At 43.9% G+C, this 16,648-nt stretch overlaps 1 protein-coding gene across 2 annotated transcripts in view; it reads left to right on the top strand.

Moving 5' to 3' along the window:
• Nucleotides 1-16,648, top strand: part of KCNQ3 (potassium voltage-gated channel subfamily Q member 3) — a 354,914-nt gene that overhangs the window by 303,847 nt on the left and 34,419 nt on the right. For both annotated transcript variants that reach the window (XM_021666885.2, XM_021666886.2), the window contains exons 5-9: nucleotides 819-974; nucleotides 2,069-2,179; nucleotides 3,724-3,819; nucleotides 5,882-5,976; nucleotides 12,685-12,711. In XM_021666885.2, the coding sequence (XP_021522560.2) occupies nucleotides 819-974; nucleotides 2,069-2,179; nucleotides 3,724-3,819; nucleotides 5,882-5,976; nucleotides 12,685-12,711 (485 nt within the window). The remainder of the gene's footprint in view (nucleotides 1-818; nucleotides 975-2,068; nucleotides 2,180-3,723; nucleotides 3,820-5,881; nucleotides 5,977-12,684; nucleotides 12,712-16,648) is intronic.

Here is a 16,648-nt window from a genome sequence, read left to right as displayed (position 1 = left end):
GGGCGCAGTGGCTCACACCTGTAATCCCAGCACTTTGGGAGGCCAAGGCGGGTAGATCACAAAGTCAGATGTTCCAGACCAGCCTGACCAACATGGTAAAACCCTGTCTCTACTAAAAATACAAAAATTAGCAGGGCATAGTGGCGTGCACCTATCATCCCAGCCACTCAGGAGGCTGAGGCAGGAGGATCACTTCAACCCGGGAGGCAGAGGTTGCAGTGATGCATTGAGCCAAGATTGCGCCCCTGCACTCCAGCCTGGGTGACAGAGCAAGACTCCATCTCAAAAAAAATTGTAAAAAGAGGATACTAATGGGAGAAGAAGATAACTTGCCCATGGCCACCCCGAAACTGGTGGCAGGGTTGGGTCCCCGTCCACAGCCCTGTCCGCTATGCAGTGCTGCCTCTCGCTTGCTGCTGCTTTCCTGGTTGTACTGAGCTTTCTCCTTGCTCTGCACAGTCCTGCACAGACCCTAGTCCCCTGAGTCCTGAGACTTGTCTCAGAGGCAGCAGCCACTTCCTTCTGCCTTCTTGCCTTCCTCTGAAGCCTCTTGAACAGTGATATTGAAGTGGCCCTAGGCTAGAAATCTTCCTCTCTCCCTGGAGCTGTACGCTTGTTCTGTTAATTAATGATGAAACAATTACCATGTGACTGATCCCATTTTACAGTGATGGAAGGTGAGGATCAGAGAAGGTGAGTGATTTGGCCACAGTCACAGAGCTGGTAAACTTAGACTCCAACTCCAGTGTGTCTGGCCCCAGCATCCACTCAATGACTCCCCAGTGACCACTTTTCATGTCCACCGTTCATTCTTTCAGGAACTCATCACCGCCTGGTACATCGGTTTCCTGACACTCATCCTTTCTTCGTTTCTTGTCTACCTGGTTGAGAAAGATGTCCCAGAGGTGGATGCACAAGGAGAGGAGATGAAAGAGGAGTTTGAGACCTATGCAGATGCCCTGTGGTGGGGCCTGGTGAGTCACTACCTTGGAGGCCAACTCTATGGGATTGACTGTCAGAGGCAGAGAGAGGTGGAGGGCATGACATGAGCATTCTCAGCCAGGCAGCTGCATTCTGCAGTCAGAGGTAAGAGCTAGACCTCTTTCCGCTCTGAACCTGCTAACAGGAGACTCTCCCTCAGGGTGTGTACTTGGAATTGACTTCTCTAGTGTTTATAAAAAGTCGGGGCTTAGAACAGCCTGGTTGCATGGTTGTTTAGGGACCTAGCCTTATTAATCACAGACTGTTTCAGCCAAGCCATGCATGTGCAAACAAACCCAGTGACAGATACACACATGGGCACGCATAGACCTGTGTGCACACAACCCTACGCCCACAAGGACACACAGTACTAAAGCTGGCATTCGCTGAAGGCTTACTTTGCTCCAGAGCATCTCTCTGGGTGCTTTACTTTCACTAACCTACTTTAAACGCAGACAACTTCTATCATTAGCTCCTTTTAAAAATGGGAAAACTGAGGTATGATGAGATTAAGTAACTTTCTTTCAGTCAATAAGTGGATAATGTGGGATATGAAGTCAGACAGGCTCTGGAAGCCACACTGTCAACTGCTCTGATAATCCTGCCTTTCACATGCCTAAGTACACATATACTGATAACATAAACATGGAAACACACACAGAAATATACTAAACACACCAGAACAGACACATGCACAGACATTACACATGCACATATATATATGTACACACACACACAATACATACAGATATACTCACAAGTACACACATATTCACACACATGGCTATACATAAGATTACAAATTTGCAAATATACACACACAGGAATGCTCATGTACATACATGTTTGCAATTATTGCAATGTTTGTTGACTGGTTGTCTAAGGTAGGAAATCCTTAACTTATAAACAAGTCTCAAGGCTTCCTCATGAGTTAGTAGGTACTTGGTGTCTTTTCTCCTAAGGGAACACTGTTATAAATGGGAGCATTGCCCAAGCTGGTAGGGAGGCTTACAGGGAGAGCTCAGCTGACATGTCCTGGATACTCCTCTCCAGGGGGTACTCCATGTCTGAACTCTTCTCTCTTCAGATCACACTGGCCACCATTGGCTATGGAGATAAGACACCCAAAACGTGGGAGGGCCGTCTGATTGCTGCCACCTTTTCCTTAATTGGCGTCTCCTTTTTTGCCCTTCCAGCGGTAAGTATCTTTGATATATGACATTCCCAGTGTGACTTTCAGGGCCCCTTACAGCCTGGCTCCAGCTCAGCTTGCCAGTCTCATCTTCTATCCGCTTATGCCCTATCAACTCCCTAGCCATTCTCTTAAGCGTGATGATCCTGCCTTTCTGCCACGGCCCCTGCTGCTTTCCTTTGCCAAAGATTTCTTCACACATCAACTCCTCTTTCAATGCTGCCTTCTTTAGGCTGAGTTAGTTGCTCTGGGCGTAACTCTGGGGATCATTCTGTAAAGGCATTTCTGGCCCTGTGCTAGGATTACACATTTCCAGATCTGCCTCCCCAAGAGGACTGTGAACTCCTTGGGTGCTGGGATTATGTTTTTTATTCATGCATTCTCAGTGCCTTGCACAGAGCACGTCCTTCATATATGTGAGCTCCCTTCTCTTGTCCTGTTATCTACTGGCTTATGTAAAAAAAACATTTCCCTCAAGAATAAGCCTTGACCTATGATAGAATAACCTCCCCAAAGCCAAGTGTCCAGATATGTAATAATAATGAAAACAGATTGCATTTGTTGAAGTCACTGTGTGCCTAAATCCTGCCAAATGCTTTACCCACATCCTTTCATTTAATCTTCATGGCAATGTTATGGGTCGGGTGCTGTTTTTATCTCCATTTTTGAAATGTGAAACCCGAGACTTAATTGAGTAAGTAAATTTTCCACAGTCATAAGGCTATCGGGCTGTAGAGCCAGGAATCCCAAGTCCGCTGGTTCTAAAACCTGGCTGTTAATCATGATGCTTGAAAAAAAACCTTTTTAAGTAGCAATCTCCCTGCCACCCACTTCATCGTCCATTCTTTCACTGGTGATGTTCTTTCTCTATTTGCAGCCCTACCTTGTCTGTTTTTCTTTTCTAAGCTATTTGACATTGAGCAAATGACCTTCCTGAATCTCAGTTTTCTCATCAATGAGTCAGGTACATAGGAATGTTACAAGATCTTCAAGTTCTTTTTCAACTTGAAAAGCATGTGTTTCTATCCGCTTTATCCACGGGCATGTCTGACCTGAACGTCAAAACAGATCCCAATTCTGGGAAGTTCTGGCTATAGTAAAACTATCAAACAACAGTTCAAGCAGTTAAAATATTTTTAAAACTCAGTTAACATTACTGGGCGTCTATTTTATGCAATACCTTTTGTTATGCAGTTTATACACCTTATCTCACTCTTTTCTTAACAAAATCATGCATTAGGCATTATTATCCCACCTCTCTGTAGAAGACACCAGGATGCAGCAGGGCTAAGGGGCCTGTCCAGGGTCTCACACCTGCAAAGTGTCAGAGTCGGAATTGGAATCCAGGTCTTCCTGACTTCAAGGCTTACTTAATCAAGTTCCCTATGCTCTTCAAGAGAAGGAAGGGCCCTTTCCCCCTTTCTTTGTACAATGTTGTCACCACAGGGACTTGGAGTACAATTGAGCCCTATAGTCCCCATTACTCTGGCAATGGGGTGGGAATGCTAGAAGAATCTAGCTGAGGGCTGACTGCCTGCCTCTCCCTCCAGGGCATCCTGGGGTCCGGGCTGGCCCTCAAGGTGCAGGAGCAACACCGTCAGAAGCACTTTGAGAAAAGGAGAAAGCCAGCTGCTGAGCTCATTCAGGTCTGTCTGCCTGGAAATGAACTGGAATGGGATTAAAATCCATGCATGTGCACATACTTGTGTGTGTGTATGTGTGTGCGTGTGTGCACATGTGGAGGGGACATACTCATGAACTGGGACAGGACCCAGGATTCTGTGTGTTTCTGTGTGTCTTATGTGTACCTGTGCTTGTGTGTATTAGTACACATGCTTACCTGTGGAGGGCTCCATTTCTATTTCACCTGTTCTTCTGTGTACTGAAGGTGACAATCCTGTCACTCTCTCATTCAGTATCTAAGCCAAACAAGAAATAGACACAGAACTCAGAGATGAGTCCATCGCGGTTTTTTTTGAGGCTCTGTTGTCCAGGCTGGAGTATAGTGGTGTGATCATAGCTCACCGTAGCCTCCATCTCCCAGGCTCAAGCAATCCTCCCATCTCAGCCTCCTGAGTAGTTGAGACTACGCTCATGCACTGCCACATGCACCACAATGTGCACCACCAGACTTGGTTAAATTTTTAATTTATTTTTTATAGAGATGAGGTCTCAGTATGTTGCCCAGGCTGGTCTCAGATTCCTGCACTCAAGCCATCCTCCTGCTTTGGTCTCCCAGAGTTCCAGGATTGCAGGCATGAGTCTTGGCACCTGGCCTCAGCTTTTTTACTGATGGTGTGTTGGAGACGAGAATTTGGCTTGGACCTGGGGCTGTACTAAGCTTTCTTCTGCTGCTTCCCCTCAGATTTGACCTAGGGACCCATAGGGAAGAATCAGCCTAAAGTCCAAGTGATTAGCCAATCAGCTACAAGGAGAATGGTTTGTCTCACATCTGCCAAGAGAGAAAGAGATGACTTACATGTACAAAATATTAAACCACTTTTCCCATTTGTCCTGCCCAGTAGACAACCATGGACCAGAGGCTGTTGGACACACATCTGCCAGCCTTCCATCTCCATCACTAGCCCCACATGGGCTGGGGGTTTTGGAGAGCAGTTAGAGGTGATGAGAGAGGCAGATGTGTTCCCTCTTATACCTCAGAGAGACTTCCTGCTTTGTTTTAGTGGGCTGTTGGGAGGATGGGAGCACAGTGCATAGGAAAGCAGAGTGTCCTATCTACAGCTGCCTGCATGCAAGGGCACGGCCACTCACCCGTGAGCCTTGTCCAGTTGTAGCGAGTGTCTCTGTGGGTCTGTGTGCCTGACTCAAGATGGTGCGTGATGTCATCCTGCATATTGTGGTTTCTAGGCCAGTCCCACTTTCCAAGAGTCAGTCCCATTAACTCCCCACACCCCAAACATTGGAGCATCCTAGAGATTCTAGGATATTTGTGTCAAATCCTCCTCTCCTAGGCTCTCTCTTGCATCTAGAAATGGTACGAAAGACTATCTGTTCTCATGTCTATTTGACTGAGAAGTCTCAGGGAACCTTCTGGAAAGAGTAGTACTTGTTTCTCTTTTATTCTATTTAATTTTTTACCTTTTTTGAGACAAGGGTCTCACTCAACAACCCAGGCTGGAGTGCAGTGGTGCAATCACGGCTCACTGCAGCCTCGATCTCCTGGGCTCAGTTAATCCTCCCACCTCAGCCTTCCAGGTAGCTGGGACTACAGGCACGTGCCACCATGCCCAACATTTTTTCTTTTTTCTTTTTTTTTTAAATTTTCTGTAGAGATGAAGGTACATTATGTTGCCCAGGCTGGTCATCAACTCTTGGCCACAAGTGATCCTCCCACCTCGGTCTCCCAAAGCACTGGGATTACAGGCATGAGCCATCACAACGGCCTTTAGTACTTGCTTCTTTCAGGGATTTTATGCCTAGCACCCTCTCCTCTCCCCCCAGTCCAGTTCATCTGTCCATTCCCCCACCCACCACCACACCAATTATAGCTCCTGTATGGTCAAGGAAGTTTTTTCTTCCCGAAGTCACTTCAGAAGACCAAGAGTCTCATTTTTTCTGAATGTTGGCTCAATGCACATTCAAATTCTTAGGAGTAAAGGGCTTAAATGTTGTTTTGATGGTGCAGGATTCTGTGTGAAAATTTCAGGTGGTGCCTGCTCATTGCTGCCCCTCTTTTCTGCCCCTCAGGCTGCCTGGAGGTACTATGCTACCAACCCCAACAGGATTGACCTGGTGGCGACATGGAGGTTTTATGAATCAGTCGTCTCTTTTCCTTTCTTCAGGCAAGTGGCAACTCATCCGAATGCTCAGGGCATGACCAGCCATCTCTCCTGTGGTCTGTATTTGTGTCTGTGGCCTCATGGTTCCCTGGAGAACATTCTTCAGGGCAGAGGTGTCCCATTTGGGCTGTACATTAGAATTATCTGGGAGCTTAAACAACTCTGGCTGGGCACTGGGGCTCATGCCTGCAATTTCAGCATTTTGGAAGGCCGAGGTGGGTGGATCACCTGAGGTCAGGAGTTCAATACCAGCATGGCCATCATGGTGAAACCCCATTTCTACTACAAATGCAAAAATTAGCTGGACATGGTGGTGTGTGCCTGTAATTCCAGCTATGCAGGAGGCTTAGGCAGGAGAATGGCTTGAACCCAGGAGGTAGAGGTTGCTGTGACCTGAGATCCTGCCACAGCACTCCAGCCTGGGCAACAGAGTGAGACTCTATCTCAAACAAAAAAAAAAAAATGCAATGCCCAGGCCACACCTCAGGTTAGTTAAGTCAGAATCCCCAGGGCTGGGGCCCTGGCATCAGTATATTTGATGATCCCCAGGTGATTCCTCTGTGCAGCCAGGGCTTCCTAGTTAGCCAGCATGGAGTGGCTGCTAAAGAAGGTCCGATCGATGTGTGGGCAGGATCAGTGGGCTGAGGAAGTGGGCAGCCCACACAATGAGCCACCCTGGAAATCCTGGATGCTTCTCCAACCTGGGTATGGCCTTTACCCACAGACTACTCTGGATTCCAGGAAAGAAAATGCAGAAGAGGACAGCAGGAAGAGTCCTCTAGCCACCCAGAGATGCGATTTTGTGCTCTCAGAGGTGGAAGATTGAACTAAAGATCTCAGAGAAAAATAAGAACCTTTTTCCATGCTCATGGAAAAGGGAGAGGGAAATTAATGTGCCCTGGGTGTCTGGTATGCTCCAGGCATTACGGTTCATATTTCATTTAATCCTCACAGATACCCTATGAGATAAGTCAGAAAATTTAAGTTGCAATAGACTCAATGGGGGTTTCGTGCAAAGGTAGATTCGGCCTCCATCTTCAGCAATTCTGATGGAGAAGTGATGGTAAATGCATCCTGAACAGGAGCCCCTAGGGTGGGACTGAGCCAGTGACCAGGAGTCCACACCTGGAGCTAGGCTGAATGGTCTGTACTCCCAGGCTCCTCTCAGAGAAGCCAGCAGAGTCCGGCTCTGACACTTTGGACATGATGACCAATGTCAGCCACATCTGGAGGCCTTCAAAGCCCATGGTCTTTTCACTACTTGGGCTTCTAGAACAAACTGCTTTGTTTTGGTTTTGACACTGGGGGCCTGAACTCAGATTGTTAAGTTTATTGGTAGTGTGCTGGACTCCTAGAACCCTTGACTTGGAAAGAAAAGTAGATGGACTGCTAGCCTCATAGCTGGGGCTAGAACCTGCTTCAAAGCAAGTTTCTGTCATTGTGTCTTCTGGTTCAGTGAACCCTCATACGACCCAATACTACTACATAGGGGGTCTCCCCCTGTGCCCAACCACAGCTCCTCTGCAAACACACACAAACACACACATGCACACGCACACACGCGCACGCGCACACACACACTCATTAGCCTCAATTTCTCTTTCTACTCCCATCTCTAGATTATGAAAATAGAAGAGAATTGCAACTCATTTTCCTGCATAAAACCTTCCAGTGAGTGACCATGACAAAGAAAAGAAACCCCAAAACCTGACCATGACTTCCAGGACCCTGAAAGATCGGGCCTCTGCCCTCCACCCCCACACATCTCCTATCTTGCTTTCACTCCTCAAAAGGTTCCAGTGGCAAGTGCCCTTTTCCATTCAGCGCACTCAGTTCACTAGTATTTTTTATCTCCTTGTATGTATCAATCACTGGGACAACCATGGAGGGTCATGGTCACAGGTGACTTGCAAAGCAATCTAACTGACCCTGAAGGCAATGAGAAGCCAAATAAGCCAGAGAATGACATAAGTAGATCCATGCTTCAGGAAGATAATAGCAAAGACTGTGGAGGTTGGATCTATGGACTGAAGCCAAAGCAAGGAGATCAGCTAGCAAATATTGCAGGATTCAGAGTAAGAGGAAATGAGGGCCTAGACCAAGGCAAAAGCAGTTAGAAAGGAACGTAGAAGGAGGACCTGAAAGAGATCAGGCAAAACAGACCCATGACTTGTGGGAGAGTTAGAGAGTCAGAGGAGGCAAGTCTTCAATAAATGAATGGCAAAGTTTGGATGTACTTACTTTTAACTAGACTCACTTGCTCAGAACATGACTTACATGTTTCCATTTGATTCTAAAATGCTATCCTTGTTATAATTGAGGATTTTGGATAGCATGAGGCAGATCTTCTTAGAATGGGCAGATGACTTCTCCTTAAGAAAACACAATGACCTTGAACTCAAACAAGAACACTTTGGATGCAGGACCAAGACAATTTCCATTTGGTATGCATCCCAAGGTGTTGGCAATGGGCCCATTCTTTTGGGTTGATGTATTATAAATAAGGCATTGTCCTAGCTGTCAGACTTGGAGGAATACATTGTGCTGCAGACAGTTGCTGTGATATGAGAATGGTTTTTAAACTAAGAGAGTACATTTCTTTCTTTCTTTTGTTCAAGGGCTAAAGTATAGTGTCCCTAGAGAAATTTATTTAGCAACCATTCTGAAGCAAGGCAGTCCCTTGGGAAAATAATGCCCCTAAATTCCAACCAACCTCCCGTGTTAATGGCAAAGAAGTATTTGACAAGTTACTGGTGTTTTCTCACCTGCCTCCTAAAGGTTTTCTTGTCTTTTGTTTATGCTTGCTTTAACAACTTTCTTGAGATACATTTCACAACCCATAAGAGGAATTTACATATCATAAATGGTACCCTTTTAAAGTGAACAGTTCAGTGGTTTTGAGTATATTCACAAAGTGGGGTATCAATTACCACTGTCTAATTCCAGAACAATTGCACTGTCCCAGGAAGAAATTGTCCCCATGAGCAAATACTCCTGGTTCTGTCTTCTCCCCAGGCCCCACAACCACTAATCTACTTTCTGTCTTTATTTCACCTATTCTAAACATTTCATGGTATAAAGAAATCATATAATATCTTGTCTTTCTTTTATGCATGGTTTCTTTCACTTTGCTTAATGTTTTCACGTTTCATTCACGTTGTAGTGCATATCAGAACCTTATTCCTTTTTATAGCCAAGTAATATTTGATTTTATATCCCACATTGTGTTTAATTGATTCATCAGGTGTTGGAAATTTGGGTTGTTTCCACTTTTTGGCTTTTGTGAATAATGCTACTATGAACATTTCACATACACGTTATGTGGACATATGTTTTCAACTCTCTTGGGTATATGCCTAGGAGTAGGATTGGTAAGTCTATGTTTAACTTTCTGAGGAACTGCCAGACTGTTTCCACAGTAGCTGCACCATTTTAGATTCCTGCCAAAGGTTCTGAAGGATGAAGTTGTGTAGCCCATCTGCAACATGATGCCATATCACAATTTGCAGCTTATTGTAGTTCTTTGTTAATTTGCAAGTATCTATGTGTTTGGGGCTAGTAGTGATGGATGATGGTGGTCTGTTCTTATTTTTATTTTATTACAAATTATAATTACAAACTCATTGTTTTGGAATTGCAAAGAACTTCAAAGCGTGCCAAGTCTAAATACAATTTTCTATGGGAAGAACCTGAGAGCCTCCAGAAGTTCAGGAACCCCCAGAGGAAGTTCAGGCCACGTATCATGTTGGACATAACTGAGGGAAAACCCAGGTCTTCTGTCTGCTGGCCAGTGGAGGCTGAATGGACTTAGTACAAGTTGATTGTAAGAGTCTGAGGGGGTACAGGAAGATGCTGGGGTAGGAATGATGGCAGATTATACATTCTTATATACAAGGAGAGGTGAGGGAAGCCGTTAAAAATCGGACATTACTTTTTATCAACAGAGCATGTGCACTGTTTTATTCCCTGAAGGGAGAGTGGAATTATGTCTGACTTTTCATTTTCTATGGCTCCACTGTTCAATATGGTAGCCACTAGCCATGCATGGCTAGTGAGAATTTGACTGTTACCAGTGCAATTGAGAAACAGATTTTTAAATTTTAATATAAATAACCTTCTGGGACTAATGACTACTAGACTGGACAGCCCAGCTCTGGAATTGTTAGATATTAGAACTGAAACGGAGTTGAGAAGACGTCGCCCATGGAGTAGAAAATACTTGACCAAGAACAGTTAGTTCATTGTGTAACCAGGACTTGTTCTTTTTATGACCAGGGTCAAGATTATTGGAGTGCTTAGAAATGGGCAGAAAGGGGACTGTATGCACTAGTCATTTCCTATGGCCAAATAACATTGGATCTGCTTTCATACATACTATCTTATTTAAGCTTTAGGATGTCCTGGAAGGTAAGTAGAAGGGGTAACGCCATTTTTCATAACCCCATTTTTATAGGTGAAGAATAAAAGAGTCAATGAGATTAATTAGCTTGCTTAACATCACTAAGCTGATAAATGATGGAACAAAGTTTGGAACCCAGGTCTTGTGCCAAAACCTGTGTTTTTATTTTGCATTGTATCTCTAGGAAGAAAACATTATTTAGGGAGAAAACTGGATAAAGGAAGATGAGAAAAGGTATTTGGCTAATAAGACCCATCTTGAAGATTGTTGTTTGGATGGCGAAGTTGAATAAAATGTGTGAAAGTAGTTGTCTTAGTCCCTAGCCCATAGCAAGTGTTCAGTCTGTACTGAATGAGTCCGGGCTACAAGGGAATGTTGATGCTGAAGGGGGAAGGCAGCTCCCGAATTACTGTCCTGAGAAACCACTGTTAACAACCATGATTTAGAACACTCTGGAATATAGTTAAACCCTTTTATTCATTTATTCTATTCATATAGGAAATATTTATTGAGTATCCCTTATGTGCTAAGCCCTGTGTTTGGTATTGAGGATCTAACAGTGAAAAGACAGGTCAACTGCACCAGTCCTATCCTATCATAAGGGTAATGAAGTTAAGATAGGGATGTGCTCATGGGATGCTGTGACATGGAGTTTGCTGGGGCTTTGGCTGGAGCAATCTCAGTGGAGCATTGCACATAGAAGCCAGAGGACATGAACTAAAGGACGATGAGGAAATAAGCAAGTAGGGACAGTGAGTGTAGGTGACAGCTGGAGTGGATGTGAGGCCAAGGATTTTTTTCTTTGATGGAAAGGGTCTAATAGGGAAGGATAAATATGCATATGAGGAGAGGGGAAAGACTAGAAGAGAGAGAAGCAGAGATGGATGGTCTGTGGAGTATGGGCGTTCATTAAGAGCATGGACCCTGCATCCATTGGCACAAACAGAAGTCCAGTGGGTGGAGTGGGTGGCAAGACCATGGGCAGACCTCAGTGAGAGGGGAGTCAAGGTCATCAGCTGGGAGGAAGGTGGGGAAGTGAGAGAAGTCTGAGGGTAGGGGAGGAAGCATGAAATACTCATCGTGGAGAATGAAAGAGGAATGGGCAATGCTAATCCTTTAAACTTTCTCCCTACCACGCCTTCTCTTCCAATATGCCCTTCAGCTGTCCCCTTGCCCTTTTCTTCTCCTTACTACCTTCCCTTCTTCTCATGGCCTCAGAGATCCAGAACATTCTAGAAAGTCACAACTTTCTCTGTCCACCTGTTTTGTGATCAACTAACTCACAAGTTTATTGTGCTTGGGGGGAAATGGGCCCAGAGAATGTATGGCCAGCCCAAGGCCACACTGTGACTAGATGCTGAGCTGACTCTCAAAGCAGAAATTCTTAACTCTCCAAGTGGCCCTTTTACTTCTCTGTCATGATTCTCTTGTTCTGTCTCCATCCCTCGCACCTGTGGATCCCCATGTTAGGCCAGTTGTTCTTTCTAGGATGGTGTGATCCAAGTGATAATGGCAGAGTACCATTTCACTTATGAGGGGATTTGCTCAGTCTAGACTTTGGGCAATTGAATAGGAGGGCCCCTGGGGAACATAAAGGATGAGTAGTACTGTTCCAGGCAGGGAAAAAAAGAAGGGAGTTCCAGGCAGACGGAGAGCCTAAGAAAGAGTTGGAATCATGAATATGTGCAAAGCATGGCTGGTGCACCTCCCAGTTAGGGATGAGGGCTCCAGAGCTGGAATACCTGGGTTTGGGTCCTGACTTTGCTGCCTCCTATGAGCCCTATCACAGTTCATTTAACAATGAAGTGTGAAATTCATTTAATCCCTCTGTGCCTCAATTTTCTCCTCAGGAAAATGGGAAGATGATAGTACTTCATAGGGTTGCTATGAGGATTAATTGAGTTAAGACAGTGTTGACTATGATGACAATGGTGTCAACAAACTTATGGGTGTGTGTGACTGCTACATTATGACATTTCTTGTTTCCTGATCTGTCCCCATCACCAAACAAATTTCCCGAGCTCAGCGTGAGAGCTGGGAGAGAATAACTGCTCAGCAACCATTTTCTGGATGAATAAATGAATGAATGAGTGGCTGAAAAGAACTCTGAGAGCCTTAGAGCCAATGGGAGCTACATGGGTGGGAATCTGGCTGGGGAAACCCACCTCCTTTGTCAGTTCCCTCCACACCGACCATCCTGTCCTAGATCTCTACTCTGCTCCATCATCTTCAGACGAAAGCTTTGCAACAATCTTTGGGGGAAGAATACAGCTGTTTCATATAATTTATGCTTTTTTCCCCTCTTCTTCTAGGAAAGAACAGCTGGAGGCAGCATCCAGGTAAGTTTCTGATTATGAATTCCCTTGTTCCCATTTCTGTGTCAGGACGGAGCATCCTGTTTCCTATGGTATAGGGCCCCATTTGTGGTCATGCTGGTCCCAAGATAGAGTCTTTGAGGCTCACATCGTTGCTGACCACCATAGTCCTCTGCCTGGTTTCTTTCTGGTTGATCCTAGGGCAGCTTAATAGGAATCATGGCATGAGAAAGTTATTGAGGGTCTCTTCTGGGCTGCGTTCTATGTCAGGACTTCTGCATATGTTATTTCACTTGGTCTTCACAACCACAATGTAAGATAGGCCCTAATATCATCCTTTATGGATGAGCTGTGGCTCAGAGAGGTTGGGTTGAGATTGAGTGGAAAGACCAAAATTGAAAGTCAGGTCCGAATATTAAGACCGTGTTATTTTTGTGATATATCACTTCGTCTGTTTCTTGGGCTCACAGATTGTAAGTGAATCAAGACTGTAATTTATGATCCTCATGCCTGTAATTTCATGATCCTCATGTGGTTTCCCAGTAAACCACATCTATCTATATATCTGTATGACCTGTATAAACCATTTTTAAACTATTATTATTGACAAACCACTTGTGAGGCCTCACATTCAATCTCCTGGACACTAAGTTCAAATGCTGTCCTTCTAGTGCTGACAGAATTTGGGCAAAGGAGGTGAGAGGACCCTGAACTACCTTATAGGGGAACCACTTGAGAACAATGGCCATTGGGAGGCCAAGTCAAATACCCGCAAGTGTTTCCATGAAGCCCTATTCACATAAAATCCTGTTTGGAAGAGACAATTACTGACAGCATTGGTTCCGTTTCGTTTGGGTGTGTTTTCAAATGGACCATGTGGTTTTTGCTTGGACCCACTTTAGACTGTAAGGGCCGTTGGGGAGATTGGAAATGAGGGTTAGGTGAATGACAGTGATGGTGTCAGGACATTCACTGGAGAATCTGCAGAAGCTCATGGCTCCCAGAGGCAGAGTGAAAGGACACCACAGAGATCTCTGCAGATATTTCTATAGAGACCGACATCCCTGGAGAGGACAGGCTCATCCTGCATCACACAGCCCATACGCACTAGGAGTAGATGATCCAGGTCTTAAGAATACCCCATTGGGAGTCTTGAGTTCTCTCAAGAGTTATCTATAAGTTTATCTATAAGTTTATTTATAAGTTATCTATAAGTTATCTATAAGCTTATCTGCTCCTAGTGCCCTTTCCTTTCCTTCTTTTATGACCAACAGGGTTTTAAATCATGCAGATTTTGACACTGCAAGTGAATTATTAAATCTACCTTTAGAGCCTTTTCTATTCAGACATGAATAAAATTCACTGAAATGTGCATGCAAATATTACTGTGCCCTGGATTCAGCACTTCCAGTGTAATTGGGGCCCAGATAGATGCATTTTGAGGCTTTCCTGGGGACGCCTCTCTAGAAGGGGGACTTCTGATATCCGGTCATCAGCTTGCTCACGTCCCTTCCAAGAATCCTCCACTCTGCCAAGAGCACAGAGGGAAAATCTATTTCGTGATTTCTCAGGGTCAGAGTTGTTGGGTGTTTGCTGGCTCACCCTCCTCAGAGAAGAAGAGCAGGTCATTATGTAAGTCGCTCAGTCTCCTTCACCCAGGGTTGGGACAAAGTCAGGCTTGGCTGATGTGTTAGCAGGTGAGATGCCAGGTGTGATTATAGCTGCACAGTCTGGAGGTGGAAATGAATCTGGAGAAGGGATACAAGAATTGCCAACAGAGGAATAAATTCCTTTACCCAGGAGGCAGGGAACCAGGTGACTGCGGAATGTCAGGAACGTTTGTGTGCATTAGTCACACTTGCTGGTATGCATTTTCCACCTTACAATAGCTTCTTCAACAGGCTCACAGCTACCCGGTGTTCCGGTCTTCCTAGGAAGACTTAGTTTTCTTATTCATATTTCTTTTTTTCTTCTTTTGTTTTTGTTTTCGTTTGTCTGTTTTTCAGATGGAGTCTTGCTCTGTCACCCAGGCTGGAGTGCAGTGGAGCTATCTCAGCTCACTGAAACCTCTGCCTCCTGGGTTCAAGCGATTTTCCTGCCTCAGCCTCCCAAGTAGCAGGGATTACAGGCTTATACCACCACACCCTGCTAATTTTTGTATTTTTTTTTTTTTTTTAGTAGAGACAGGGTTTTGCCAGGTTAGCCAGGCTCCCGAATTCCTGACCTCAGGTGATCCGCCCGTCTCGGCTTCCCATAGTGCTGAGATTACAGGCATGAGCCACTGTGCCCAGTTCCTTTATTCATATTTCTAAACAGAGTCAGATTTGGAGTTCATCTTGTTGCCTCCTTCTAGCATAGGTAGCCCATATACTTGTTTATTTGTCAGCCTGAGGAAAGAATTCTATTCTCTGTAATTTAACATGCTGATGCTATACTGAGGATAAGAAAAATGACTTTCCATTTAGGTTATTGGAAAGAGCTCAAGTCCATATTTAGTTATAAAGCTATAGCTTTATAAGGGCTATCTTGAGTGTTTTGATTTATGTGGACTTGTTTGTGGAAAATAAGCCCAGCTGAATTCTTTTTATTTTTTCTATAAGATTTTTTATTTGCCTATTTTCAAATATTCTCTCCCTTACTTTAGACTACTAATTTTAAAAAGTTACAAGAGCCAACTAAAATTGAAGGAAAGAGTTACCATCCCAGGACTTCTCAAAAGGGAGAAAGAGCTAAAACAGCAGGGTACAGTATAAGCTAAACTTCTGTGAGATCAATCTGAAGAATTTTTAAATTAAAATTAAAACAGGTTATAGAATTTAAAAATTAATTGATAGGTACAGCAAACCACCATGGCACATGTATACCTATGCAACAAACCTGCATGTTCAGCACGTGTATCTCAGAACTCAAAGTAAAATTTAGAAAAATATATATCTTGCATTAAAAGTAAATTAATATTTTTAATAAAATCTTGTTCTAACCAATTTTTAGTCTTGTATTAGTGTATTTTAATATCAAAGTCAAATTTCTAGAAAGACTATTAAAATTTCCTTTTAACTATGGACAACTTAATTGTAACTTAAAAAAAATTTTTTTGTGCTAATCTTATTTTGAGACCAGACCATTACACAGACCATTTGTGACCAGCTAAATTCTTACAATGACTGGGAGGCTGGCTTTGATAATTTTATGCCAAGCATTTTGCATATATCATCTTATTTGAGTCTCATGAAAGTGAAGGCAGTTGACACCCTCCCATCCCTTCTCACCTAGTTTAGATGCCCAACTCATGATGCCCTGAGGTAGGACTCAGTACTCCCCTAATAAAGCATGTGTACTTTATAACGCTCAGCACCTAGTAAGCCCACAGTAGAAGTTGGCTCTCTTCTTTTTGATTAAGCTTAGAATCAGAGATCCTGAGAAGGAAGCATAAAATTATCCAAGCCAACCTCCTACTCATTCTAAGAATTCAACTGAGCTTTTACTTTTCAAACAGATCCTTATAAATCAAAACAGTCAAGACAGCCCTCATAAAGTGATAGCTTTATAACCAACTACAGACTTGAGTTCTTTTCAGTAAACTGATTTATTATATATCTATACAAAAATAATAAAATTATATATATATATATATACCTGTTAAATTGTCTCCTCTTCTCTAGACCATGAGCTCCCCAAGGCTAATACTGTGCCTGAAGTGTAAGATGTACCCCACAAGTATTTGCTGAGTGACTATACATAAATAACCTAATTAAAGGATGAGACATACCTCTATTTTATTTATGAGGAAATTGATCTCAAGCATTCACGTAACTTACACCTAAGTCAGACACAGAACATGGGCCTTGCAAATGCATGAGCAGTCCATGAGCCTTCCGTTGCATCAGCCTGACTCTGCCTGCAGCACACGTGGCTGTCATGCCCTCCTTGTTATCCATGCGTGCAGAATGAGCTCAGCTAA

Source organism: Aotus nancymaae, unplaced genomic scaffold (assembly GCF_030222135.1).
Source record: "Aotus nancymaae isolate 86718 unplaced genomic scaffold, 86718_ANA_hifiasm-v0.15.2.pri h1tg000036l, whole genome shotgun sequence".
NCBI classification, from domain to species: Eukaryota; Metazoa; Chordata; class Mammalia; order Primates; family Aotidae; genus Aotus; species Aotus nancymaae.
The sequence above is the reverse complement of the archived record's forward strand: the minus strand, read 5'-3'. Positions and strand labels throughout refer to the sequence as shown.